Source organism: Syngnathus floridae, chromosome 22, assembly GCF_059516105.1.
Source record: "Syngnathus floridae isolate MCC-2025c chromosome 22, RoL_Sflo_1.0, whole genome shotgun sequence".
Lineage (NCBI taxonomy): Eukaryota > Metazoa > Chordata > Actinopteri > Syngnathiformes > Syngnathidae > Syngnathus > Syngnathus floridae.
The window spans coordinates 1,252,350-1,278,505 of record NC_142434.1 but is presented as its reverse complement, the minus strand read 5'-3'; the positions used below and the strand labels follow the sequence as shown (position 1 = coordinate 1,278,505).

The window sequence follows — 26,156 nt, the reverse complement described above, 5'->3', positions numbered from 1 at the left end:
ACACACAGACAAAATGGCCGCCGTCTTTTGGCTACTTTTGTTTCGCGCTAAACGTAGCGCGCGTCCGAGTTGCACAATTGCGTCGAGCGAGAATAACAATAAGAGTGGAAGCGAAATGAGAGCTTTGATGCCGTGTCCCCATTTTCAACCCACTGAGTCATCTGTGACCCTTGAACCCACGCACACACACGCACTGGCAGAAAGATGATGGAAAATAAGAGCGATGGAACAAGTGAAGGAGGCGAGTGACAGTAACAGAGGGGAAGTACTGTGTGTGTGTGTGTGTGTTGAAGCAGCACAATTGCTGATACACTTCATGGATTTTTTTTAAGCGATATTGGGGTAGTCTCATTTCACTTGCACATTTGGAGGTGATTTACAGTTGTCGACTTTCGCCTGCTTAATTGTTGGGCTGATTTACGGTATTCTCATTTTGACTTATGCATTTTGGAGTGATTTATGGTAGTCTTACTTTAACTTGCACAACTTTTTTTTTTATGGTGGAAAAAAGGCCAAAGCCTTTTGAGGCTCATCCGTAAGGGATATAAAAGGCAAAGCGCGTTGACATCAATCCCGTGCTGGACTTTTCCGCCCGCTGAACCCACAAGAGTTCTCCCGGCCGGGTTGCCGCGGCAACAGCGCCGGTGTATACCTCACAGAAGCTCGGGCGCTCTCCCGGGTGAACTTCAATTACCGGCAACACGTTTCCCCCCCGCTCGCCGCTGGCCTATTATGGTTAAAGGAGCGGCGGCAGTGGGCCGGGAACGGCATCTCCTCCGCACTAAATCTCGGCGCGTTTGTCTCGTGCTCACGGCGCTGTGACAGGCCGGGGTCAGCGGGGTCTCGCCTTCAGGTGATGTGTTTCCATAAGGCCGGCCGGCGAGGAAATGCTCATATATGGCGCGCTCTTTATTGACTACTTTTGACAGCCAGACTAAAACGCTGTCTTTTTGAAAATGTTATTATTGTGATGGCGGACTTCAAGAGGATGTCTGGACTCTGAGGTGAACTTGCCACTCAAGAAACACAGCGAGCTTTCAACGCGCTTCCTATGCAAATGATGAGGGAGGAGAGAAAGACCTATTGGGGCGGGATTGGAACAGTATTTTGATGAACGTTTGAGGGCTTTACTGTCGTCAGTAATTGTTATGCCGTGGGTAGTCACGACTCGTGTGTTTACTTTTAGGCATCCACACTGACCGTCTAAGGATCGGCATTTATGGAGCAAGCACGCGCCGTGAGCTTTGCAATCAAGTTGGGACAAACCACAGCGTGAGAGCTTGTTTTGATTTATTCCGGCACAGCAAATGGTTTGTCATCAGTGCTCTCCTTCAGAAGTCAGCTTGTGGTTGATGAGACAACTTGAGCATCAGGCTGCTTGGACAATGAATGGCATTCCCTTTCACCACCGCTAGATGGCGCTACTGCACAAACGACAGTCGAGAATTACGTCACCATTTGTAGAAACAAGTAAAAATATAGTAAAAGTAGATTAATGGAAACTATAAATGGTGCACGGTAAGAAAGAAGAAATACATCAATTTTTTTTCTCATTCGGTACAGTATATAGTCGGGTGGTAGGGGCGATGGAGATACTGTACAGCAAGAGAAACTGTCGCAAAGCTTGGCCGCAAATGGGCTCCAACCATCGCGAAACAGCCCCTGATGTTCCGCCCGTGAAACCCCGTCGCTCTCTCCGTACGGCAACCGAGCTGAATACGGTAATGTCCGCCACCTTCGCGTGCTGCTAACTCCCCAATAAGCCACTTTTGTCCCCTTTCCAAAAATAAACACTGTGTCCTGTGTATTCCAGAAACATGCCGGCTAAAGGTCCCCTGCAATCTGTCCAGGTTTTCGGGCGTAAAGTAAGTAAAAGGGATGAAACGGGTTCACGTGTGGCGATGTGACGAAGCCAGTGTGGCCTGGGCACCATTAGCTCGCAAAGCTAACATCAGACAAGTTCTTTCGTATTGAATAACATTGTCATGCTGTTTATCAATTGCTTGAACTCGCGAGTATTTGTTATTTTAAATCACGATAACACGTACTTACTGTAGGCAAGATTGAAGCTATTACGAGGTATTTGACTATGTTAGCTACTAGTCGGCTACGCAGTGTGGTCGTCCTGTATTATTATATACTGTGTATATATATATATATTTTTTTTTTCCCCGTCATCTCGTAGAAAACCGCCACTGCAGTCGCCCACTGCAAGAGAGGCAATGGCCTGATTAAAGTGAACGGCAGACCCTTGGAGATGGTGGAGCCCGCCACCCTCCAGTACAAGGTGAGCAAGCCGCTTGGACATAAATGTGAATTTTGAATTTCATGTGAGATTGACATGGTTGTCACCCCATTTCTCGTGCAGCTTCTGGAGCCCGTGCTTCTGCTGGGCAAGGAGCGTTTTGCTGGAGTGGACATCAGAGTCCGAGTCAAGGGAGGCGGACATGTATCGCAGGTTTATGGTAAGCACCAAGAAGCCACAAGATTCATATCTTGAACTCGGCGAACGTTAATTGTCATTTTTATGCCTTCCAGCCATCCGTCAGGCCATCTCCAAATCCCTGGTGGCATACTATCAGAAATGTAAGTCGATGACAACACAAGGTGTCATTCTCTCCCACCAGTTACAGTTAAGGACATTTTGTGTCTTTCTTCTCGGTAGATGTGGATGAGGCCTCCAAGAAGGAGATCAAGGACATCCTGATCCAGTACGACAGGACCCTGTTGGTTGCCGACCCGCGTCGCTGCGAGTCCAAGAAGTTCGGTGGACCCGGAGCTCGCGCCCGCTACCAGAAGTCCTACCGTTAAAGGCTTTGAACATTTTCATAGTAATAAAAGTGGATGTAAACCCCAGAAAAGTGGCAATCTGTCCACATTTGCACTGGCAGCACGATTTTTTATTTTAGTAAAATACTTAAAGAACGCGAGCCACACTGCCTACTCTAGAATTGAGATCAAATGTGTGAAACTTAAACGTGCTGTCGTTTTGAATTTTAAAACCATATTGATGGTGGTATTGGTGTATAGCACTTCCAACGATTCGACAGCAGAGGGCGACAAAGGACAGGATCAAGTGTCTTGTAATGTGTCGCATTCATTTAAGTCACTCACATTTTTAAAAATACTTGAATCATATATATATACATAGTCAAAAAAATCTATTTTAGGTGATTAATTACAAATGAGAATGACTTATTAAATACATAAAATAAGTATTTTTATCATTTATGTAACAAACTGGGTCAACTGTTAAGTATACATACATCTAAATATGTATATTTTAAAAACTATAAATATTCATATAATTATTTGAAATAATTCTTTAGCACATTTTACACTCCACTTTTGTCCATTCTATAAATCCAAAGTGTCCCTCGAGCGCAACAGTTTGGCCAGGCTTCATCATGAGCTGATGGCCAGATGTTGCTGCTGGAGGAGGTGGCTGCGAGATTTGTTCTAAAAAGTCCTGTTTACAGCCCTCCCAATAATCAACCCAGCAGGGAGGCCCACCCCCCCACCGTGACTGTTGTTTACCACTGTTTACACTTACCTCCTCTCTTGGACACCGTCATGGAGGCTGCGGCGGGAAGAACAGGTCTAAAGGAACGTGCGTGCCTGGAAAGAAACAGCAAGTCAGCCATTTTGCTCGAAACAAGTCATTTTGCTTTGGTCACTCTATTTTGAACCACTTTCCCAAGCATCCTTGTTCCCTGGAATATTTTAAAACACTAAATAAATAGCTAACAAAAAGTGTAAACAACAAATTAAGTCAGTGTGGGATTTGTGAGCGTAACAATTGATTTGGGACATTTCAGCGCCTGACGCGGCGTATCCCCGTAAACGTCCCACAAGTGTCGAGTGAGGCGTCACTGGCCCATGATGAGCGTTTAACACGGCAGCTGCCCACGTCACGGCTCGTTACGAAGCCCGACGTCGACGACTCTCGCAATCGTCGCAAAAAGAAAAAAAAAATGCTGCCAACGAAGGCAATTTTGACTCCTTCTCGGACGCCTGCCTTTCCTCTGTTAACACCTCGGCTCGCAAACACCGAGGTGCCGGGCCAGGATGCATTTTGTCATCACTTGCACTTTGGGCACACACGCACACACGCAATCAACACGCAAAGACACATGAAAAAAATTTCACGAGATGGTGGATGATGACAAGTGTTTTTTAAGAGTGAAAACCGGGAACCCGAGTTGACCGACTGCACTCGAATGCATCGCCAGCTTCAATTCATTGCCCGGCGAGGGGCCCCCGATCCAACATGGCCGACGTTTACGGCTCGGTGTTGCCGCGGTTACCGCAACTAACCGACCGATGAGTGATTTGTCTCGCCTGTTATCGGGTCCGAAGCGCAGTCGGGGGACATCACTCCTCGGTTCCGTTTAGTCTACACTTGAACTCAACTTTCACAAATATTTTGAAAAAAGGGAAGAAGCATTGGAGGCTTCTTTGGGTCCCTTCAAAATTGAGGCCATCGGAGAAGCGAACGTGCTCTGCAATTTCTCCCGATACTGCCGCGTATCAATTACATCGCGGCGGCCGGCGTTCGGGGCGAGTCGGGTCACTCAAGGGTAAGCGAGAGCCGGACTGTGACGCCCCGACACAATCGCTGGGTCACGCACCCGGCGAACTTTAACCTCAGCTCAAGGCCGCAGCGCTCCGACCTCCGACCTTCACTCTGGAAGGTCAGGGTGTCCGGTCAGGATCCGAGGCGGCACGCCAGACACGCTTTGAAGAGCGCCGCTTATCTTTCACTGCGTGTTGTTGTTGTTGCCATTAAAGGAGTACGCTTTTGACGAGCTTCTAATTGGAACGTTGCACTCTGACAAATTCCGATTTATGGGTTGGTCGCAGGAGCGGACAACGCGGCCTTAAATTAAACTTGAGATTCTTTTCCGTTGAGCCTTTTTTTTCCTTTTCTGACCTGACCTCTTTGGTCACGCTCTTTGCTTCCAACATGATTTTGAACACTTCAGTGACGCTGAGAACGCTATTGAGAACATCTCTACGGCTCTGGTAGGACTGAATACATGCAAATGTGATCATTTTGGGGATGAATGAATTCCCCCCCCCCCCCCAAAAAAAAAATGTTTGCAGTTGCTACTCTGCCAGGAAACAGCATTTCTCCCAATTTCCAGCACGAAGCATTTAACGAGCCGTCAAATGTCGGCTAAAATGCGTGCGATGGGACTTCTTGGCAAGCCTCCTGACAACCTGTTGCGGGGACCCCCCGCGCCGCCCCGCTAAGCAGCGTCGTGGCTCAGAATGTTACAAGGGCCGCGAATCGATTGCCCCGCGACTGCCGCCAAACAGCCCCGCCCGCCCCGCCGTGCCATCGGCGTCCGTCGCGGCGGATTAAAAAAACGCTGCGGCTCTCACTCGACACCCATGTGTTCTTATTTGGGGGCGAGCGTGACGGAAGCGGGGGGCCCCCAGGTCGAGGCGTCCCACCTGGCCCCCTGAGCCGCCGGATCACCCGATGGCGCTCATGTTAGTCCTAACTGCAATTCCAGACCTTCTCCTGCCAGCCTGGACTTCTCTCTTTTTTTACGTTTTCAAATCATTGCCGTCATAGCCAGATGGGAGACTTGATTGGAAACTTCCCAGATCCGTCTAGTCATGCCGCTGTTGCCCGTAAAAAGTTACAAAAATTTTAGATTGCAATCGGCCCCGTTTAGCATTAGCATAGCGTTAGCCTTGAAAGACATATAGCTTTAGCTCAATGAAAGCATCTATCGAAAAAGTATCGCGACAACAGACCCCCAAGGAGTCTTCCTGGTATCCAGAAGAGATTTTTTGGGGGAAATATATAAATAATCTGGATCTCCCAACACCTTATCCGACGTGATGGAAGCGTGACAATCGGGAAACAACGGCTGTTAGTTACACAAAATGCATTAGCGGCGTGAGCCGGGCCAAAGGAAGTGGTGGGATTACGTCGGGCGAGGGCGAGGCGAGCGCGGGCGAGGGGGGGTGCGCTCCCTCCTGCCCTCTCTGCAGTAAAGTGTCCAGATTTACAGGCCCTCTGAGGGGCGAGGGGAGGGAGGGGGCGAGACACGGATACGCGCTCGTCATCCCGTCAAAAGTAGACAGCTCCTGATTTTAAGATCTTCCTAAATCAGAATGCCACAGACGTCAACGGGAGGTCAGGGAGCGGCGGCGATTGAGTTCCTCGGGGGACAAAGGACAATCGGTCCTTCACATTCCAAACCGAGATCCAAATTTTCTTCCATTTTTTTGTTTCAAATATTGATATTGATTGTATTTTAAGTGGGAATCATTTGCCTCAATCCTACCAGGTGTCATTTGGAGCGATGGCGGCTTCGGCAGAAACAGGAAGCGTTTTGCGGCGAGGGTCTTGACCCCTCTCATGAGTCAAACGGGGCCCACCCCCGAAGAGACACGAGAAGGTTCCGGTCCTGCCAACAAGGTGTGGAAGGATTTTTTTGTACTTTTTTTTTGGGGGTTGCTGTCACTGTGGATGCACATCTGTATGGATGGGGGGGGTGGGGGGGGGGTCACATCTGCTTCCACACGCCACCTGAGCGACAACTCAAAAGCGCTCCACAAAAGGTTAAAGCCGCATCATCCGGAACGTGAGAAAAATTACGTTTGCCGTTAATCCCGCACATGGCGAGCGGATGCTTTTAGCGCCAGAGATTGTGTTTTATTTTTTTGGCCAAAACACCCATGATGTCATGGGAGCGGTGTTAGTCCTCCCATCTGATATTTCACTTGAATGGAGCGGCCTAAGCAGGCCGGGCCAGCCACCGCCGCTGCGGAGTTGGCTCCGCTAACAATCTTTTTTTTCCCCCCAGCTATCACATTCCCAACACCCTTTGCTTTGATTCGGGGGATGCAAAACTCCAAGCAGACTGTCGTCATGTTGCTTTTCTTTTTGAATTTTTTAAAGTTGCAATAATCGAAGGGGGGGGGGGGCAGCATGACCAAACGGGTTTGGCGGAGCAAGTTTGCGTAAAAGCGTCTAAAGGAAGCGAGCGTGGAATTTGCACAGCCGTGTGTCTCCCCCCGCCGGATGATTTGCTGTCAGGCGTCATATCGCGGCAGAGTCACCTCCAGTTTAGGTTACATGATGGACGACGGGGCACTCGGATCGCCTTTCCGACGCGGCGAGGACTGTCTGAGCTACGACGGTCGTGACACGATTGTTGCTTCGAATGGAACGGGACGACGCGGAGGCATCGGGAGGAAGAAGGGTGAGGTGGGGGTCGAGGGGTGATGACGAGGTTACAGGGAACTTCTCTGTTGAGCCTTCATTGAGTACTTGATGGATGCTCTGTAACCAATGGAGGTAAAGAGCACCCCCCCATCTCAAAAGTGAGTCACACACACACACACACACATACACACAAACACACGGCAGATTAACTGTCTGATTTATCGCCATTTACCTCAGGAGAGCAAACAGCTGGGGAAGGACAAATAGCACAAGTGGCTAAGGCATCAATAAATAAAAGAAAAGATGCAAAGTGCAAAGAGAGGCACATTACTGACAAAAACAACCGAGCAACGACTGCTGATGACTTGTTTTCTAAATATTGATCAACGCTGACCATCACAAGACAAGAAGCCATCATTACGTGCCATCGTTTACGTTTGCGAGCGCGGCACTTGGCCGAGTGTTGTTGCAGGTGAGCATGCGGCCTTCTACAAACGACCACACGGAGGGGGGGGCAATCCCCCCCCCCTCCCCTGCTACCGGCGCAACGTCGCTGGGACTCGGGTGATTCATTTGCTCCCCGCGTGGCGCTCAAGAGGAGGAGCGCCCCGATGACTCCATCCGACTATTGATCATCATTTGGGAGAAGCGTGAAGAAATGAGTCAAACTTACTCATGGAAAGAATGTCCACATGGGGATGGGGGGGGGGGGGGGGGGAGGGCAAAGGGTCCAAAACAGGATGCATTGTGGGAAAGTGGGAAATAACAACAATAGCACTTTTAAGTGACACTGGAGACTTTTTGAGTGCGAGCCAAAAGGAGGTTTAGGGCTTGTAGCGCCAGTCTCGGCTATGGTGATTAGCTGGGGATGGGATGGGGGTGTGGAAGGGGTGGGGGGTTTTGAGGGGGCGGGCGTTGAGATCCCCACCGGCTTTAACTGTGGGTGGCAAGGAGAGAAAACGAAGCCAAGTTGTTTACGTTGGCTGTTTGTCAGCCGCGTGCATCCTTTTGTAGCCGGCGGGCGCTGAAGGGAGATGCAATGAAATTATTCTAATCTTTGCTAGCAGACAACTTAAAAAAAAAAAACAGGGCGACATTTCTTCTTCTCATGACACCATTAATGTGGAACCATCCCTCCAGGGGGTCCACGTTAAGTACGGGGGGTCCCACCTGTCCTGCCGCCCCTCCCAACACCAAGCCTGAGCGGCAGGTCATTTGGCGGCGAGGTGGTCCCGGGCGGGCCACAGCCGCCGACGCGGCGCACAGTGTGAAACGAGGCATTAGGACCCCCCCCCCCCCCCTTTCCAAATGGCAAGCGGGACGAGCGGCATCCCGTTGGCTCCGCGTGTGGTCTCTCACACCACAAACAATACAACGGGTCGACCAATACGTGTTTTTGTCCTTTTTCAATTTGTATATCGGGACTGATATTGCGCAACGCGAGCTGCGGCCGCTGCACATCAGTTTCCCGCAGCGTGACTAAGCCTCCAGTAACAGGAGCTCTGGCCGACCGTCCTCCCTGCGGACCCTCGTGTCCAACGCCACCCCCCTCCCCAGAAAGCAACCCCACTCGCTCCCGGTGGCGTCCGCGGGGACCCCGTGAAAGCAAACAGTGAGGTCATCTCCGGGCTCTCATCGGGCCAGCCGGGATTACGCTGGCTGGCAGAGACCCAAAAGGAGAGTGAACTTGGATTAAGTCATTAAAGAGCAGACTCCAGCAGCACGGGGGCTGCTTCTTCTCTCGCTCGGCCAACTCGGTGCTGGATTCCTCGTTCTTGCTCCGTTGAGCTCCATAATAGAAGTCGAAACCAAACAATGCTTCGAGAATGCGGAATGCCAATTTGACATCGGCGTTATCTCTCAGCACGTCAATAAAAAGCGCAGAGGGACTTTTTTTTTTCCTTGCGTGCACCTGCACTGCTTTTACGTGCACACACACATAAACGCATACACACAGGCGCGCACGCACATCCTGAAACACAAGCTCCAATAACATCCACAGAGGTAACACTAGAATTTTTATTGTATCAAACAGGTGGCGCCGACCTTCACGCCCGCTCAAATGTTGGGCATCAGGCACGCTCGGAGTCTGCGTGCGTGTGTGTGTGCGTGCGTGTGTGTGCTTCACACCTCTGGAATAAATGAAAATGCGTGACAGACACACACACACAAACGAGCGCACAACGGCTACCCATTATGTGTTTGGACAGTAACGTTATTCCGGATGATTTTTGAGGAAGCAACCTGTTGAAAATAATTCAACCCTGTGTCAAAATACACACATGCACACAAGCACACACAATCGCAGTGCAACTTTAGGCCTTTTCGTCGAGACGAGCGCAATGAATTGTAACTTGCTAGCTTCAAATGAATGGGAAGCAAACTCGAAGCTAAGCTAACTTTAGCAAATCAAATGTTGCTGCAATTCGAAACAACATTTCTATATTACGGCTTTTTTCAAAATAATCCAAACTGATGAATTGGCATATGGGTTGACACGGTAAGCAATGTTTTTTTTTTTTTTTTAAGTTTCTGATTTTGAGCTTTGGTTCTTATTGTTGTGATGAAGCCGATATCAATCTGTCATCAAGTTCCTTCCAAAGAAGCGCAATTAAAGACAGTCACGCCGGGTCATCAGAAAGCATCAAGGCGGAGCGTCCGCGGGGATCAGACGGCGGTTTCGGGTGACAAAGGTCCGTGTTCTTTACCCACCGTGGCGCGGCTTTGCTATGTGTTGTTTTAAACGCGGGCCATCGCGCCACATGATGTCAGCGCCCACATCCATCAATATCCCGTTAGATTCTCTTTGGAGCCACTGGCATTAAAAAAAAAAAAAAAAAAGCCTGATGTTTATCTGGTAACGCCATCCGCTTTGTTGTTTGGCAGAGGAGCTCCCTCCGCTTGCCAATTCGGGGACTAATTTTAAAAAGTTCGTGATCGTCTCGTGACATCAAAGGCCAACGGGATTCTTTTTTTGGTGGAAGCGCCTCCAGACGGGAGGTTGGCTGGCGGGGTCAGACGAGATGGCCTATCGTCTGCCCGCTGACTCCACATTAGTCCGGCTGGGGGTGAGGGTGGGGGGGGTTACTAATCCGTCACTTTCCCAAATGAAGACAAAATCAATCAGGATGCGAGCGCGGCTCACTGACAAGTCAACGGCGATACCCGGCTTTTATTACGAGAGCGGTCCTTCGAAGAGACAAGGTGAAAGGCCCGGCAGCTGCCGTCCCGTCGCTAATTAGCCCCGGCGGCCATTGGCCAGAACCACGCGATTGAGTCATAACGCCAACGCCGCCAGCTCACGGAGAGTTAGCGGCCGGCTCCTCCTCGCCGCTAATTGACAAACCTCAGCCGTTTGCACTTTGAAGGCACCCCCACCCCGCCAGGCCCACCAGGCCCATCGGGGCCTCCCTACCCGACCCGCCTTTGAAACTCAAGCCTGCCGCGTCGGCCGCCATCTCGGGCCACGAGTGAGAGGAGCCGTCTGTTAGCTTAGCTTAAGAAGGAAGGGGGCGCTTGCTTTTGTTTTGGGTTTGAGTTTTAGCTAGCTTGCACTTGCAGACTTGAGCAAGACAGGTTGCATCTTTTTGAACATCACGCCGGGTAAGATTAAAAATGATTTTCAATCCGGTGAGAGTCAAGTGACAGTACTTACGGGTCCTTCCAACCGTGTTGAGGTCCCAGTGCACATCCAAACCAACAAAGAGACAATTAAAGGAGATTCCTACGGGAAAGAAAAGCATATGTCAGCAAAGATCTTCATTCTGCGTGTTATAAACATGTCTTTTTTATTGTTGCTTAAAAGTTGCTATCTTTATTGAGATGAGCTCACTTTTCCCGTGGCCCCTCTTAACATCATGAGCCCCCCCCGCCCGATCTATTTCCCAGGTGTGTGCGAGCCCGCCCGGAGATGGGCGTCCTGTCGGGAAGGGAAAGCGGACGGGGGGGGGGTTGCAGGGCGAGGGGGGGTTGTCCCAAAGTTCACGTTCATTAACAAGTCTGCTGCTGAGTGTCCGTGTCAGCACTGCCACTAAGTGGCTCCCAACTGGAGGCAACACACACATACAAAACAAAACAATTGCGTTTTTACTATCACTTAGTCCTGCTATGGAAATGAATGGCGACGTCAATTGCATGAATTTATTTGGTTATCAGATCGTACGATTTGCATCGTTAGTCTTCGCTACGCTTGCGTTACAAAGAGAAGACGTAGAAGAAGAAGAAGCAGTCCATGCATGACGAGAAGTATTTGTAGCGTTAGAATTGTGATGTTTGACGACTTTTGGGGGGGCCGTGGGACAGATTTACGCTCGGAGAGGCCTGCTTGACTTTGCGCCCGGGATATGTCATGATTCTCCCTGACAGCTGAAGCTTCGGCACCCCCGCAACCCCCCCCTGACGCGAATGCTGAATTTACGGCACAGTAGCTCGCTGGCAAGAAGATGCGATCGGGGGGCCGTGGCAGGGAGGCTGAGGAAACAATACATTTAGGTTAAAAAAAGCATCTCAAGCAAAAATATTCAGAAATGGAGTTTCTTTTGTGAGGCGTCGGCTTGGAGCTAACATTAGCACTGAACTGGGGGCAGGTCAACATTTGACTAAATCACAATATTTTGTTCCATTTTACTCAAATGAAAAATGAATGAATATACTTTAATGAACTAATTACTAACAAATACTATAAATGTGATCATAACTTATTCAAATGTATTTTACGCATTTTGAACTTTAATGTCATTCAGCATTTTCTCAACGTGACAAAATGGCTGCCACAATACAAGCGTGACTCCATTTCCACGCCAGATGTGTGCTAAAAAGCGTACAATTGGCCTTCATGGCCAGGTCAAGTTAGTGTTTGTGAGAGATGCAACAGTTCACCTTTGTTTTGTTTACAAGGCAAGAAACAGCACAGCTGGCTAGCAACTAATGCTAGTTAGCACTATGACATCACACAAGGTCAGGCAGTAAAACTATGATTTTTTTTTTTTTTTTTGGGTTCACGCTCGACTCGGATTAGACTCGATCCGAATTAAACTGGCACGGCTGTTGTTTGATAGCGGGGAGTTTAGCGAAAATATTCCGTGTTTGCCGCACCTGTTGTGAAACGTGAGGTGACATTAAGTATGGCGTGTGTGTATTCCCCACACAGTGTTTGTGTAAAGTAAAAAAAAAAAAAAAAAAAAAAAAGATGGCCGCAGGGTCAAGTTTCACCTTCTATATATAAGCCTGGCGGGTGCCGAGTGTCGCGGCTATTTAAATGCCACGGCAGCGGCGCTGGAGCAAGCACACGCCGCGTCGCCACCGCCGCAACATGATGGACCTTTTCGAGACCAACGCGTACCTCTTTAGCGATTTGCGCTACTTGGACGAGAGTGAACATGGCGCGCTGCAGCACCTGGACATAGCGGGCGTGTCGCCGCTGTACCGCGCCGCCGCCGAGGACGAGGACAGCCCACCCTCGCCCGGCCGGGACCGGACGGCGTCCGAGACGGGCGAGGACAGCGGCGACGAGGAACACGTGCTGGCGCCGCCCGGCCTGCGCGCCCACTGCGAGGGCCGCTGCCTGATGTGGGCCTGCAAGGTGTGCAAGAGGAAGTCGGCGCCCGCCGACCGCCGCAAGGCCGCCACGCTGCGCGAGCGCCGGCGCCTCAAAAAGATCAACGAGGCTTTCGACGCGCTCAAGAAGAAGACGGTGGCCAACCCCAACCTGAGGCTGCCCAAGGTGGCGATCTTGCGCAGCGCCATCGGCTACATCGAGAGGCTGCAGGAGCTCCTGCACGGCCTGGACGAGCAGGAGCGCTCCGCTGAACGAGACGCTGTAAGGGGACCGGGCTAACGTGCTAACCGCATGACGGCTAATGCGTTTCCATGCCTGGTGATGTCATAATGAAGTGGAAAGAAGAAGAAAGTGACCTCAAATGAGAAGTTAGGAAAAGACAAAAGCACCGTGACTTAAAGCTGAAGGTCCAATTGAGAGAGGCGGTAGTCCAACATGAATAGCCAGCTGGCTAACAATCTGCTTTTCACAAGCAATGAGATGAGAACGCAGCCGAGAGATCAAGAAAGTCCAATACTGTGACGTTTTTGATTTGTTTGTGTGGCGCCAACGTTACGTTCATTCCACGATTGACATATCGGGTTGCATCTCCAGGCGATCGCTTCGGCAACCCATTGGAAAAAATCCTGCGAGACCTGGACCGACGCGGCCGACCATTCCGGCGACGGATCGGCGAACCCGAGGGAAGGTAAAGAGCGGCTAAGGTTTTCCGCCACGACTAGTTCTCACAGTTTTTATTTCCAGGGTCCGGCGAGTCGTCGGCGTCCAGCAGCCTGCTGCGCCTGTCCTCCATCGTGGACAGCATCAGCAGCGGCGGCGGAAAGGCTGCCGCTTCGGAAAAATAATTTCCCAGAGTTCCCTATCCTGGTGTACATATTTTCTAAGTGTCAGAATTCAGATGTATTTATTTTATAATGGAGTGAGGACAAACTTAGGAAGCCGTTGTACTCATTTACACATACAAATAAATGGCTTCATCTTGAAAAAAGCCTGTTGCTTTTGAATGAGCGCATCCAACACGGGTTTGGTGTGTGAGCTGTTTTGAGCAGCGAGCAGACACAAGAAACCCGATAGCGCCAACAGTGATTTGATTTTTTTATGGTGCTCCGCACTCCCCCTGACCGGACCTCGACTTCACCCACTTTGCTCACCCGCTCATGACTTTTTTTAAATAAAAAAATGACAATAAATTAAAGTGACATTAAAATCTAACTTACCATACAAAGTAAACCCTTATTCAACTTTGACCATCTCATAAATATTTCAAATTTGTGTTTTATTATTTTTTTTAAAATATCTAATATGTGCAATATTAACAAATGTTAGCAACATGACCCCTGACCTTTGACACCAACAACGCGCGCGCATTAAGCCGGCTGCCTTGTCATCAACGCGCATGCGCACAAGCCCCGCTCAAAACTCGGTTACTTTTTGGTCTCATTAAGCTTCGCCCCTTTCTCATTCCCAAGCCGCGACACGCGCTGGATCGCCGCCGCCGCCGATGTGTTCGTCAGCTGTGCGGGAACGATTCGGGGGTGTCGCTGTGTTTTTTTAGGTGCGCGCAGTTCCCAGAGAGGCGAGACAAATGCTTTGACACATTGTGCGAGATACCGCAATGTTGCCGTGTGACTGTCAACAGCGCGAGAACACGACGGCCACTTTCTTTCTCTCTCCCGCCAATCTGACACATTTGTGCATTCTAAAATCAATTCGAGCGATAGATTTTTTTTTTTTTTTCAAAATTGCTGGATTTTAACATCTGCAATTTTGGAGTCCAAGTGCTTTGGTGTAGGAAATGGGGGCCAACACAAACGGCGTTTGGAAGCGCCGCTCGCCATTTGTGCTGCGTGGAAGTGGAAGGAGTGTGGCCGGTCGGCGTGAGGAAGGTGGCGCTAACACCTCGGCCCGTTTGCTTGAAATGTGACGCCTCTGCGTCGCAGCTGCAACGTGCCGCGCTCTAAAGCGGCACCCGCGTACTGGTGACAAAATGATTCTTCATCCGGGAAACTCCATTTTTGCCCGTCTCTCTACGGCGACAGGCCGAGCGAGCGCTTAATTGGCCTGCGCATGGGGCAACGTGTGACATTTTGGATTCCTCCAAAGTGCAATTAGTGGCCGAGCAAGCTTGTTGAGGAGCAGGGGCAGGCTCGCGAGTGGGGAAAGATCAGCAAGGGCAGATGTGGGAATGTCAGCAGGCAGGACAGGGCACGGGAGAGGCGGGGCTAATGGGCCACGGTAATTAGATCTGGCCAATGTGGGCCCTGGGGCATAAAAGGGGGGCCCGTGGGCAGCGGAGCCCTCACATCCCTCAGAAGAGGCCTGCGCTCCCCAAAGCTCGGACATGGACATCTTCTCCCCGTCGCAGCTGTACTACGCCGCCGCGTCGCCGGACGCCCTCCAGCTGGCCGAGGACGACTCGGACGAGGACGAGCACGTGCGGGCGCCCGGCGCGCCGCCGCACCAGCCGGGCCACTGCCTGCAGTGGGCCTGCAAGGCCTGCAAGCGCAAGTCCAGCTTCGTGGACCGCCGGCGCGCCGCCACCATGCGAGAGCGCCGGCGGCTGAAGAAAGTCAACCACGCCTTCGAGGCCCTGCGCCGCTGCACCTCGGCCAACCCCAGCCAGCGCCTGCCCAAGGTGGAGATCCTGCGCAACGCCATCCACTACATCGAGAGCTTGCAGGAGCTCCTGCGCGAGCAGGTGGACCACTACTACAGCGGCTCCGAACCCGCCAGCCCCTTGTCCAGCTGCTCCGACGGCACGGTGAGAACCCCGCGCACCACCACGTGGAGCACGTTGGACGTCTTTTGAGTTCACGTTACCGAGGTCAGGAAAAATGGTTATTTTTACAATCGTCTGGCCCTCGCATCTCAATGATCTCAAACTTCCACTTCTTCGATAACAATCTTCCTTCAAGAAAGGTTTTGGGGTTTCTCGACATTTACGACGAGCTCGACCTCTCGAGTGGCGCACCTCTGCCGGGACGGGCACAGATTTACAAGGAGAACGTGTCGTCTAGCACAAGCCGCTGCGGCTCAATCGATTGGCCACGCTGGGGAAGGGGAGGAAGGAGCCCTCGCTGCCCCGCTTTGGGCTTCAAGGCGCACCCCCCCCACCCTACCAGCCCAGGATTTATTAGGCTCTCCACTATCTTAGGAAGGGCAGAAATATTTATGTATTCTGCTTTTTTTTCTTCCAGCCGGACAGCAGCAGTCCAGTGTGGCAGCAGCTCAACTACGGCAGCACTTATCCCTACGTCAGGAACGGTGAGAGCACCTCCGCATCATCTCAGCACGCTCTTTCACCTGATGAATAACAACAACAATCTCCCTGCAGAGAGTTTGTCGGACAAGATGGCGGGTGTGTCCAGCCTGCAGTGCCTGTCCAGCATCGTGGACCGACTGTCCACGCCCCATCTGGGTCGCCGACCCACCCAGGCCGTCCCGCCCCACACCAACACGAGCGACTCGCAACCGTGTACGCCGGGTAGCCCCGTCTACCACGTCCTGTGAGGAGCTCGCTGCGGCGGTTTTGGGGAACAGTACACGACAAACTTGTAAATATAACATTTAAATGCTCATTTATTGCCACACTCATTAAATATTTGCTTTTGTACCTGAGAACTTGGTGTGATTGGTGTCAAAATCAAAGAAATTGACAAATTTTTAGCCTCCCTGTGTGTTTGAAGAGGTGTTAAGGGGTTCGGGGGGGGGGCCGAGTATACTTATTTGTTCTTTTCGCCCAAATGTGAGTCATCATCAACACCCTTGATGATCCCATCAACACATTCACAGCAGAGAGCAAATGGCCTTTAATAGCACGTATTGTTGGATAGGGAGGGAGGATGGGTGAGATGGAGGGGGGGGGGGGTCTTTGTGTGAAAGGATTCACTACTTGAAAAACAATAGATAACATTTGTTTGCTCAAAAACACACACGCCGATGTGGCTCGGACTTACCGATGGCACGGACGGGCAACGGCGGGCATTCCAGGCGGCGGATTGAGTTCCATTGACCTCCCGAACTTTATGCGCAACATTAAATGTCAGCCATGACATTTTTCCATGAGACATGTCATCCTCAGGAATGGCTCCAATGTCAGGCCTGTGTTGAACAAACCTGGATTAGTATGAATATGAAACAACTTTGCATTAAACATATTTTTTATTATTATTTTTTTTTAAAACAACTCACCTATTGGATCGTCTATTATTCAAAAACCGACTGATTGTAGTATCACAGTAAGCCACCAGGTGGACGTGTTTCCATCCCTTCATTCTTTCTACCGATTTCCGTCACTTGGCTCATCGAATAAAAAACACCAATTCAATTATGGTTTAACTTTATCTTTAAAAATATATATTTTATTAGCTAGAAACTTTTTCCCCATCGTGGAATGTTGTTAATGCACTTGACTCGCTTGACCAATGAGAAATACCCGGATGTGAGCTTAGTCACACGACGACGTTCTTATGTCTATTTAACTTTGCCAAGTTAAGTTTACTTTGAGTTAAATTACCATAAAGTAATGTAGTGCTGTCGTTGTTTTGATAGACGCAGTAAACATTGCAAGTGAGCCATATTCTTCGTATCAAAGGACGATTAATATGAGTAATTGGCATTACCTTTGGCGGGGTCTTCGACATCCGGTGATGCGACGGAAGTTAGCTTGGTTTGCGGCTGCTAATGTGTATGTGTGCTAGTTTGCTGCCCTCTTGTGGCAAGGAGTGTAGGTACGTGATCGACAGATTCTGTGTAATAAAGTGAAAACAAGACCATTGTGTTCACTGTACACAAGCACATCGATTTATTTATACAAATATAGCAATTGCATATCAACAACGTCTTATGTTTTATTTGTTTAAATGATTTCAAGATAGAAAACAATGCAATGTGACCCCCCCCAAATGTATTACGTTTATTATGACTCGTACAAATCTGGCAGTGTGTCACGTGTTGCACTTGAAAAAAAGTAACCAATTATGAATATTACAAAATGTGGGAATAAAGTATAGATTCTTATGTTTTTTGGTCGGTTTGGGATGGCCAGAAGACAAGAAAAAAAAAACATACTCACAAAATGAATTGTTTAAACAAGGAACACTGGATTATTGTATCCAAGGAAAAACATTCCACATTTTTACCAGCAATGATTGTCATACTATCAACAGCCACACCATCTGCACAATGTAAAGATCTTCCATATATGTCAACACACAAAGGGAACAATAAAACTCTCTTCATAAATATAACTATGACAAATAAAGATCAATCTCATGTGACATTCGCCTCGTCGAAGAGAATTATTGCACAAAAGGAAGGGAAGTGTTTTAAAATTAAATCCTTTGTTGAGGAAAAAACGTTTCCATGTTTGCTCCTATTATAGATCCATATTTATCAATGAGTAATAGTTCGTAATCCAAATAATTAATTTCATTGACACTTGCTTGGCTGTTTATTGCTAACGCTACAGAACTTTTTGCTACCATTAAAAAAAATGTTTGCCTCAAAAACAATATTCCTACACAAGCACCGTGAGGCGTGATGGAGAAATGGGTCAGTTGAAAGAAAGACAACAAGGAGAAGACAAAAGGTAAAAGTTCTTTTCTTTTCCCAAGCACCAAATGTGCGACAAAATACTTGCTTCGTTTTTCAGCTCGGGAACAAACGCCGGGATTGACGGGACGGTCCACCTCACTCCGAGAACTTGGGATCGCTCGGCACCTCCAAGAAGTCCGGCGGACGTGGCATGGGCCTACTTATTTTCTCTTCTTCTGGAACAACCTGCCGGACGGACCGTGAGAAGAAAGAGCAGTTGTCTGGCAGGTCATCAAGCAACGATGGAAAATCGGAGTCCAAGATGGCCGCTTCAAAGCCACCTTGAAGCGCCTCACCTACGACGTGTGATTCTGCTGAGCGGACATGTTGTGCTGCTGCTGCTGCATGAGCATCTGCTGCTGCTGGCGGCGTCGGGCGGTGCGCAGCTTCTCGAAGCGCGCTTCCATCTCCTCCAGCACTTTGGGCGTGTAGCGCACCACCAGCTTGACGTTCTCCTTGGCCGCCTTCAACAGCTCCACCGCCTTCTCGTGGTGCTCGCCCTCCACGCTCTGCACACAACCGAAAATGGGAGGAACCGAGCACAAATATTTCTCCATCTTTTCCCGCACGAGTGGAACTCACCACGCCGTTGACGGACAGGAGCTGGTCGCCTCTTTTGAGGCCACCGTGGCGCTCGGCCACCCCGCCGGGAATGATGCGGGAGATGTAGATGGGCGAGTTCTGCTCCTTGCCGCCCATCACGTTGAAGCCCAGCCCTTCCTCCGTCTTGGGAAGCTCCACCACCCTCGGGTGCGAGTGGCCCTCGCTGGCGGCGAAGGCGGCCACCGTGGCCTGCGTGGGGAGGAGACGCTGACGACCCGACTCAATCGAAAGGCAGAACTTCTTCTTACCTTGGCCGTGGCTCTGGCCTGGTACTCCGGGCAGCCGTTGACGGTGATGGTTTCATGCATGTACTGGTACACCTGTGGAGAAGAGAGTCAGTCAGGCCGGCGCAACGAGCCCGCTTCACTCGATGGGCTGCTCACTTCGCGGATGGCCGTGCAGAACTCGCTCTGGAGGACCTTCTTCAGCGACTGCAGCTTGTAACCTGGAACGTCGCCCGACTCCTGCAGCTTCTCCAGCAGTTCGATGGCCCTGGCGACATCTGCGGGCAGAAAGAGAGAGTGTGAGCTTTTCATTATTTACGTCTTTCCCAACAATGGCAAACGAGGCACGATGAATTGCTACGAACTTTTTCAAAACTTTCGTCTCCTTCAACGTTCAATCTCCTTTTTTGATTCGCACAATATTGAGTTGCTGCATCAATTTTCAGGAGTTGTCTTCTTAAACATGTTCAAACCTGGAGGAAAATATTCCTGACGTGGGACCAACTACTTCCACGTGACTGTCGAGTTGCAAAATGAGAATCATAAATGTATTTATAGTCTACGCCTGCTTTGCGCGGAACAGCCGCTGGATCTGCTTTCCGCCAACGACACATTTCAGGGAGGCGTTTTTAAAAAACGGAAGCAAATAAATGGAACATAATAAATAAAGGTAATTATGAAGCTCAGTTTATGGTACAGGGCACAAGAATACATTGCAAAATGCAACATTTAGAAATATAACACACGCGAGCACGCCTTGCTAGCACGCGTGCGCGCGCAGGTTACATAATATGAATAATAACAACAACGATAGCACCGTAATCATAATAACAACCGTCGCGTGAGAGCACGCGAACGCCCCATCGTGCATGCCAGCACTTGAACGCAACATTGGGATGGCGCGTCAGAATCACGACGTTAACGCAGGAAATCTTTCAACGTGGTTATCAAAAATGACGTCGTGTTGAGCAGGAAGAAGCTCCTTACCTCGATCCAGAGTGAGCGGCTGTTGGAGCACCGTCGCCATAGCTGGATGACGGAAAAGGTTGAGCGCTGGAGGCGAGCAAGCGAGCGAGCGCCGAATAGATGGATGAATGGATGCACGCTGCACCAGCTCACGAGAAAAAAAAAAAAAAAACGAGAGGGAGGGAGGGAGTGAAGTAGAGAGAGAGCGAGAGAGCGAGAGCGAATAAAAGAGAACAGAAATATAAAGTTGTAACTACTCGTTCCGTAATGACCTAATACAAATAAATATTATTTCACTGTATTTGCATTCACAATGTTAGTGGCTTATTTGTACGTGTGAACAAAACGTGACATGGTGACAATAATGGGCATTATTGATTGGCAGTGGAGGACGTCAACGATTGCTCCACATGCTCGACTCCATCACATGCAGGTCGCCGACCTCACGTGCAAAAGCTTAACTCTGAGCTAATCCATCCTCCCATCATCCATCCGTCCATCATCCATCCATCCCTCGGTCGCACATCCTCCCATCCGAGGAGAGGTTGACGGTCATCAACTTAAGCTCTTAGGCATTAATCCTCATGTTGATGTCTTTACACACAGCAAAAACCTCTCACGTGCCTTCTGGACCGAAGCATCCATCTCCGCATTTTTGGAGGGTTTTAGGGAAAAAGTTTGAAATTCACCAAGTTGCTTGTCATTTGCAATGAGACCAAGGAGAAGTTTACCAAGTCTGCAAACGCGTGAAAGATTCCTGACTAAATTCCTGGTGATGTCACTTGTTGCTAGGCAGGGATTTCAGCAGCTCCATCTGAAAGACAGGAAAGCTCGTCCACCAAGAGAACGTCATCATGGATATTAAAACATTTATTCCTACACCATTTCATAATTAAAACATCACTAAATGCTTCCAGTCGAATACTTATTCAATCAAAAGCGGAGAAAAATAATTTGTCTGATATAGCGCTCTCTAGTGGACGGATCGTGTAGTGCACGAGGTAAACAACCCTCAGGCTTCGCTCGCTTCCAGTTTCGCATGGCATGGTGTGGAATATTAATTACATTTCCACCATATGTGGATATGCATGTTATTAGTTGGAAGGGCTCAGAAAGGAAAGTGTGTGTGTGTGTGTTGTGTGTGTGCGGGGGGGGCAATCTGGATTAGTCTGGAGCTCTTGACATCATTCTGCAAGGATGATCCATCAAATTGGATTTTTTATTTAATCGAATGTGATGTTTTCCGCGCTTCATTTAGTTACGATGTAGTCGGGTGGTGATTTCTTAGGGTGTCCCACTAGAGGGAGCCCATGTGCCCACTGTAAATAAAAAAGTACATTTAAAATGTATTTTTGTTGAGTTATTTTTTTTAAAATGTGAAGTAAACATTGGCGTTTTTAAAACATTTAATATGAATGATATCTGATTTGTATCGGGGGAATTTTTCCCCCTTCAGGAATGAATTCACTTTTAGGGCATCTCATTAAATCATGACGTAAGTGTTTTTTATGAAAAGAAGGCGTGGTTAAAATCCAGTTCGAAGTTCAGGCTCTTAAGGATGCAAGTTGGAGGAATTGTTCACTCAGGTATCCTCCGACGTTACCAAAAGTCTGCGTGCGTGTATGTGAGTGGCTGAGTGAGTGAGCGTGGTTGAGCAAAAGTTTTCAAAAGTAGCAGAAGAAGCAGCAAATATGCACGCGCAAATCTCGAAAGTATGCACAAGGAGCAGAAGCCTTGGGACTCGCCTGTGGGGCGTTTGCGTCCGAGGGAAAACTGCAACTGTGAAACGCGGCTGCGCGGGTGAGGCACACGTGGTGGACTCGGCGGCGGCAGCGGAGCGCTACGCCCGAGCCTTCGCGACGGCCCGGGACCGGCCGGAGCAGTACTGGGCCGAAGTGGGCCAGGACATACGCTGGTTCGAACCGTGGAGCAAAACATTGCACGTGGAGGACCCTGTGTTCCCCAACTGGTAGGGAAAATAACGACGCTGGGAAGTGGAACGTGAATGCACCACCAACACATAACAATAACACGTCTGTTACCCAAAACTGTCTTTTTGGATTGTTCATATCATAAAATGAAAGTAATTAAACTAATTAAACGAATTAAACTATTTCTTTGGAAGTTTATGCCAGTTAATGCTTTTGTACAATATGCTAAAAAACAACAACAATATTTTCCTTGTTAGATGTGCTCGATATACTTTAATCTTCTTTTTTTGGTCTATGAGGTTTGTGGGAGGCAAGCTAAATATGTGTTACAACGCTGTGGATCGTCACGTGGAAGACGGGCGCGGCGAGCAGGCGGCCATCATCTACGACAGCCCCGTGACCGGCACCAAGCGGATCATCACCTACCGGGAACTGAAGGAACAGGTAAGGCTCCATCCACCGCAGCTCCGAGCAACCAATCAAGGGACACGAGAATGATGACATCATCAAGAGTGTGAAGGTCCTGATCAGATCAGATTGACAAGATGGATGCTAAAACCTGATTGGACAAAAAAAAAAAAGAGAGGAGTCAGTTTCGGACATTTCATGAAGCAAGTTGCAATTTTTTGCTTCAGGTGTCGCGTCTGGCCGGCGTCCTGGTGAAGAACGGGGTCGGCAAAGGCGACCTGGTGGTCATCTACATGCCCATGGTGCCCCAGGCCATGATGGCCATGTTGGCGTGCGCCCGCATCGGCGCGCCGCACAGCCTCATCTTTGGCGGCTTTGCCTCCAAAGAGCTGTCGGTGCGCATCGATCACGCCCAGGTGAAAAACGCCGGGGGGAGGGCGGGGTCCAAGGGTTTTTGCATGCTGACTTCCTCAGTCAACAAGATGTCAGGAAAACAAACAAACTCGGGGGGGTGGGTCCGACAGCTTTTGCATGCTAACTTCCTCAGTCAACAAGATGTCAGAAAAACAAATATTTACAAACTGTTGACCTTTTGCGTTATGTCGAAAATACAAACCCCGCAGCCCAAAATGATCGTGACCGCCTCATTCGGGATCGAGCCGGGCCGGCGGGTGGCCTACGTGCCCCTGGTGGAAAAGGCCTTGGAACTCAGCGCTCACAAGCCCTCCAAAGTTCTCATCTACTGCAGGGACAACACGGTGTGTAGCGAGTCCTAACGCTTTCATTTGAAACGGGTGGGTCTCAAGTACCGGAATGTTCTTGGATTTGGGATCAAAGTGTGATTTTGATGTCCTGATAGGAGAACGTGTCCATGAAGGGGGGCTTGGCCCTGGACTGGGATGAAGAGATGGCGGCTGCCAGGCCCCACGACTGCGTCCCCGTCCCCTCGGACCACCCGCTCTACATCCTCTACACCTCCGGCACCACCGGAACGCCCAAGGTCAACCAACCAGACTCTTCTATATGATCTTTTCAAAATATTCTTTAAAAGATGCGAGCCAAATTTGCGATCCCTTTTTCTCCTGCCAGGGTGTGGTGAGGGACACGGGCGGCTGCGCCGTGATGCTCAAGTGGACCATGTCCAAAATTTACGGACTTCGACCCGGAGAAGTAAGTAAGCTTGTGTTGAGCGTGTGTTAGCGTGGAGGCTAACCTGCGGCGGCGGCAGGTTTGGTGGGCGGCGTCGGACCTGGGTTGGGTGGTGGGCCACTCGTACATCTGCTACGCCCCCCTCCTGCACGGAAACAGCAGCATCCTCTACGAGGGCAAGCCCGTGGGAACCCCGGACGCCGGCGCCTTCTTCCGTGTCTTGTCCGAGCACAGCGCCGCCGCCATGTTCACCGCGCCCACCGCCATCCGTGCCATCCGCCAGCGGGACCCCCACGCTCAATGCGCCGCAGCGTACCCACTGCCCAGGTATTGGGCGGGATCTCCTGGGCGCTTGACGCCGTGCTTGACGCCGTGTCTGTCCTTCTAGGCTGCGCGCCGTCTTCGTGGCGGGGGAGCGCTGCGACGTGGAGACGCTGGAGTGGGCCAAGAAGAGTTTCGGGGCTCCCGTGCTGGATCACTGGTGGCAAACGGGTACAAAAACTCACAAGGACAGTCAGCACAAGCGCTTTTTGACACATCGTGCATGACTTATTTGAGTCATCGTATAGATTTCGAAATGAATTAGCTTCGGTTTTGACGGCATCTCTAATATTGCGACCCCCCCCACCCAAAGTAAATGGAGCATTGTTATCTGGAGGCCATCATTTTGCCACAAGTGGTTCTTCCACTTGCTGCTCATCCATGTTAAAGGCTGATATTAATCCTCGTGCTATTTTCGGAGGTGGCCGCTGATGTCATCGGTGTTGCCGGGCAACGCACGTGCGTTTTCCAGCTGTTCTCAGAGCTTTGATGTGCAAAAGGCGGGCGGATAACCATCTTCATTGTGTCGGGCCCTTAATTAAAAACGCTCGGCTCCACACCCGCCCACGCTGCTAAATGTCAATCGCGACGGAAAAAGAACCGGATGCAAAGAGGACAAAATGAGAGCAGGACATAAAGACCTAGATGGTTTCTGTTCTCCTTTCAGAGACAGGCTCTTCCATCACATCCACGTGCATCGGCCTGGGCAACTCACTGACGCCCCCTGCGGGCCAGGCGGGCAAACCCGTGCCAGGCTACGACGGTACCGCTCCAACGCCTCCCTGAAAAGAAATCAATCGATTGATCGTAAACATTGCCTTGACTTTTGCAGTGACTGTGATTGACGACCACATGCGACAGGTGAAGCCCGGAACTTTGGGAAACATCGTGGTGAAGTAAGCGTCTTCGGCTTCTTCATCATGAAGCACAGAAAGACACGATTGAATGAATTTGTGTCAACTCGCAAGTAACAATTGGACCATCATGCAGTGAGTAATAGATTACTTGTGGACTGTGTGTAGATTACCTCTGCCGCCCGGCGCAGCGTCGTCCCTGTGGCAGAACTCGGAGCTTTTCAAGCAGACCTACTTCACTAAATTCCCAGTATGAATCGCTGCCAGGGCGTCCTCTGGCGGACAAAACCTGCAAAACTATTAGCAGCAACTTGAAAATGAAACATCCATCCAACTGCAGCTCTTCATATCTTCCCAGGGCTACTATGACACCATGGATGCCGGCTTCGTGGACAAGGAGGGCTTCCTGTACATCATGTCGCGCTCTGATGATGTCATCAACGTGGCTGGACACAGGCTGTCAGCTGGTGCCTTGGAGGAGGTACAGAAATGCTGGGATCTGGATTTGTCCATCATATTGGACGTGGCTGATTTTTTTTTTTTTGCAGTCGGTTCTGCAGCACCCAGCAGTGGCTGACTGCGCCGTTGTGGGCTTGGAGGACCCTCTGAAGGGCCACATTCCCCTTGCCTTGTGCGTGCTCAAAAATGGTGAGGGGGGGGCACACAAAATTAAAGTAAGTCACCAAAACAGACGGAATAAGTCTTGTTTGTGCCCCCAGGAGTGAAGCAGTGCCACGAGGAGGTGGCGAGCGAGACGGTCAAGCTGGTACGAGATACGGTGGGACCCGTGGCCGCCTTCCGGAAGGTCGTTTTTGTCCACGGGCTTCCCAAGACGCGTTCCGGAAAGATCCCGCGCTCCTCGTTGGAAAATCTGGTTAACGGGAAGCCGTACAAAGTTCGTCCAACATCAACTCCTTTTGGACTATTGGAGGTTACCATGACAACCTTTAAATTCCTCTGCGCAGATCACGCCCACCATCGAGGACCCTGAAGTGTTCAAGGAGATTGAGAAAACTCTGAAGGCCCACGCAGCCTGAACTCGCCGCGGGGCAACAAGTCACAAGGGTCGTTCGCTTCGGTTCAGTTGTGAGGGAGGAGTTCAAATGGCAGCCCTGAAGATGAAGATGAAAAAAATAAAAGAAAAAAAAAAAGGTTGCAAAAGTATAAAAGGAAAAATGAAGTTCAAATAAAATAAATCTATTAGTTCAGAAAGTAAAAGGTTAGTTACAATAACATGCAAGCAATTTCAAATAAAATGAAAATATGCAAGTTCAAGTGAAAATAAAAAAGGATAACTAGGATGGTTTACATTTTTAACATATTTTTTTGTCTATTGTGGTGCGTTGGGGCTCCCCAAAA

At 49.8% G+C, this 26,156-nt stretch overlaps 6 protein-coding genes across 12 annotated transcripts in view; 4 read left to right on the top strand and 2 right to left on the bottom strand.

The window, feature by feature from the left end:
* The window catches only part of ppp1r12a (protein phosphatase 1, regulatory subunit 12A), a 36,393-nt gene extending 18,966 nt beyond the window's left edge, over window positions 1-17,427 (bottom strand). For all 4 annotated transcript variants that reach the window (XM_088367595.1, XM_088367594.1, XM_088367596.1 and 1 more), the window contains exons 1-4: window positions 17,369-17,427; window positions 16,703-16,847; window positions 10,845-10,913; window positions 3,554-3,618 (exon numbers count right to left, since the gene is read on the bottom strand). The gene's annotated coding sequence lies outside the window, so the exon portion shown is untranslated. The remainder of the gene's footprint in view (window positions 1-3,553; window positions 3,619-10,844; window positions 10,914-16,702; window positions 16,848-17,368) is intronic.
* Window positions 1,613-2,861, top strand: rps16 (ribosomal protein S16). Its single transcript, XM_088367603.1, has 6 exons — window positions 1,613-1,721; window positions 1,814-1,865; window positions 2,186-2,287; window positions 2,369-2,465; window positions 2,539-2,586; window positions 2,666-2,861. Exons 2-6 carry the CDS (start codon window positions 1,818-1,820, stop codon window positions 2,809-2,811), a joined length of 441 nt encoding a protein of 146 aa, XP_088223729.1. The 5' UTR covers window positions 1,613-1,721; window positions 1,814-1,817; the 3' UTR covers window positions 2,812-2,861.
* myf6 (myogenic factor 6) lies at window positions 12,446-13,685 on the top strand. Of its 2 annotated transcripts, XM_088366719.1 has the most exons (3): window positions 12,446-13,007; window positions 13,341-13,434; window positions 13,491-13,685. In XM_088366719.1, the coding sequence occupies exons 1-3, from the start codon at window positions 12,447-12,449 to the stop codon at window positions 13,589-13,591; spliced, it is 756 nt and encodes a 251-aa protein (XP_088222845.1). In that variant the 5' UTR covers window position 12,446; the 3' UTR covers window positions 13,592-13,685. The 2 variants fall into 2 exon arrangements, with proteins under 2 accessions (XP_088222845.1, XP_088222844.1); XM_088366718.1 differs by having other exon boundaries at window positions 13,341-13,685.
* Window positions 14,955-16,358, top strand: myf5 (myogenic factor 5). The gene is made up of 3 exons (XM_088366680.1): window positions 14,955-15,507; window positions 15,944-16,010; window positions 16,081-16,358. The coding sequence occupies exons 1-3, from the start codon at window positions 15,088-15,090 to the stop codon at window positions 16,254-16,256; spliced, it is 663 nt and encodes a 220-aa protein (XP_088222806.1). The 5' UTR covers window positions 14,955-15,087; the 3' UTR covers window positions 16,257-16,358.
* Window positions 17,428-17,571: 144 nt separating the features above from the next.
* On the bottom strand, window positions 17,572-24,876 carry lin7a (lin-7 homolog A (C. elegans)). 3 transcript variants are annotated; one of them, XM_088366270.1, is made up of 10 exons: window positions 24,585-24,876; window positions 23,687-24,100; window positions 22,492-22,624; window positions 20,866-20,948; window positions 20,156-20,282; window positions 19,328-19,446; window positions 19,193-19,264; window positions 18,924-19,133; window positions 18,638-18,850; window positions 17,572-18,527 (listed from the first exon to the last, which is right to left on the bottom strand). In XM_088366270.1, exons 5-9 carry the CDS (start codon window positions 20,193-20,195, stop codon window positions 18,638-18,640), a joined length of 654 nt encoding a protein of 217 aa, XP_088222396.1. In that variant the 5' UTR covers window positions 20,196-20,282; window positions 20,866-20,948; window positions 22,492-22,624; window positions 23,687-24,100; window positions 24,585-24,876; the 3' UTR covers window positions 17,572-18,527. The 3 variants fall into 3 exon arrangements, with proteins under 3 accessions (XP_088222396.1, XP_088222395.1, XP_088222394.1); XM_088366269.1 differs by having other exon boundaries at window positions 20,156-20,948; window positions 23,687-23,767; window positions 23,939-24,100; XM_088366268.1 differs by having other exon boundaries at window positions 20,156-20,948.
* Window positions 21,665-26,096, top strand: acss3 (acyl-CoA synthetase short chain family member 3). The gene is made up of 15 exons (XM_088366251.1): window positions 21,665-22,103; window positions 22,365-22,509; window positions 22,701-22,889; window positions 23,097-23,231; window positions 23,333-23,473; window positions 23,563-23,643; window positions 23,702-23,949; window positions 24,011-24,114; window positions 24,611-24,706; window positions 24,776-24,839; window positions 24,966-25,047; window positions 25,156-25,278; window positions 25,346-25,445; window positions 25,517-25,692; window positions 25,763-26,096. The coding sequence occupies exons 1-15, from the start codon at window positions 21,826-21,828 to the stop codon at window positions 25,832-25,834; spliced, it is 2,034 nt and encodes a 677-aa protein (XP_088222377.1). The 5' UTR covers window positions 21,665-21,825; the 3' UTR covers window positions 25,835-26,096.
* The last annotated feature ends 60 nt before the right edge of the window (window positions 26,097-26,156 follow it).

What these genes read in the sequence shown, in the direction of transcription:
- rps16 (XM_088367603.1), top strand. Translation starts at nt 1,818, where the DNA reads ATGCCGGCTAAAGGTCCCCTGCAATCTGTCCAGGTTTTCGGGCGTAAA. An exon ending in TCCAGGTTTTCGGGCGTAAA is followed by an intron (nt 1,866 to 2,185) that starts GTAAGTAAAAGG and finishes GTCATCTCGTAG; the next exon opens with AAAACCGCCACTGCAGTCGC. An exon ending in GGTGGCATACTATCAGAAAT is followed by an intron (nt 2,587 to 2,665) that starts GTAAGTCGATGA and finishes TCTTCTCGGTAG; the next exon opens with ATGTGGATGAGGCCTCCAAG.
- myf6 (XM_088366718.1), top strand. Translation starts at nt 12,447, where the DNA reads ATGCCACGGCAGCGGCGCTGGAGCAAGCACACGCCGCGTCGCCACCGC. An exon ending in GCTCCGCTGAACGAGACGCT is followed by an intron (nt 13,008 to 13,340) that starts GTAAGGGGACCG and finishes TTGCATCTCCAG; the next exon opens with GCGATCGCTTCGGCAACCCA.
- myf5 (XM_088366680.1), top strand. Translation starts at nt 15,088, where the DNA reads ATGGACATCTTCTCCCCGTCGCAGCTGTACTACGCCGCCGCGTCGCCG. An exon ending in CCAGCTGCTCCGACGGCACG is followed by an intron (nt 15,508 to 15,943) that starts GTGAGAACCCCG and finishes TTTTTCTTCCAG; the next exon opens with CCGGACAGCAGCAGTCCAGT. An exon ending in TTATCCCTACGTCAGGAACG is followed by an intron (nt 16,011 to 16,080) that starts GTGAGAGCACCT and finishes ATCTCCCTGCAG; the next exon opens with AGAGTTTGTCGGACAAGATG.
- lin7a (XM_088366268.1), bottom strand. Translation starts at nt 20,195, where the DNA reads ATGGCGACGGTGCTCCAACAGCCGCTCACTCTGGATCGAG. An exon ending in GCCGCTCACTCTGGATCGAG is followed by an intron (nt 19,447 to 20,155) that starts GTAAGGAGCTTC and finishes TTCTGCCCGCAG; the next exon opens with ATGTCGCCAGGGCCATCGAA. An exon ending in TCCTGTCCGTCAACGGCGTG is followed by an intron (nt 18,851 to 18,923) that starts GTGAGTTCCACT and finishes GGTTGTGTGCAG; the next exon opens with AGCGTGGAGGGCGAGCACCA.
- acss3 (XM_088366251.1), top strand. Translation starts at nt 21,826, where the DNA reads ATGCACGCGCAAATCTCGAAAGTATGCACAAGGAGCAGAAGCCTTGGG. An exon ending in TGCGCATCGATCACGCCCAG is followed by an intron (nt 22,890 to 23,096) that starts GTGAAAAACGCC and finishes CAAACCCCGCAG; the next exon opens with CCCAAAATGATCGTGACCGC. An exon ending in CAGCTGGTGCCTTGGAGGAG is followed by an intron (nt 25,279 to 25,345) that starts GTACAGAAATGC and finishes TTTTTTTTGCAG; the next exon opens with TCGGTTCTGCAGCACCCAGC.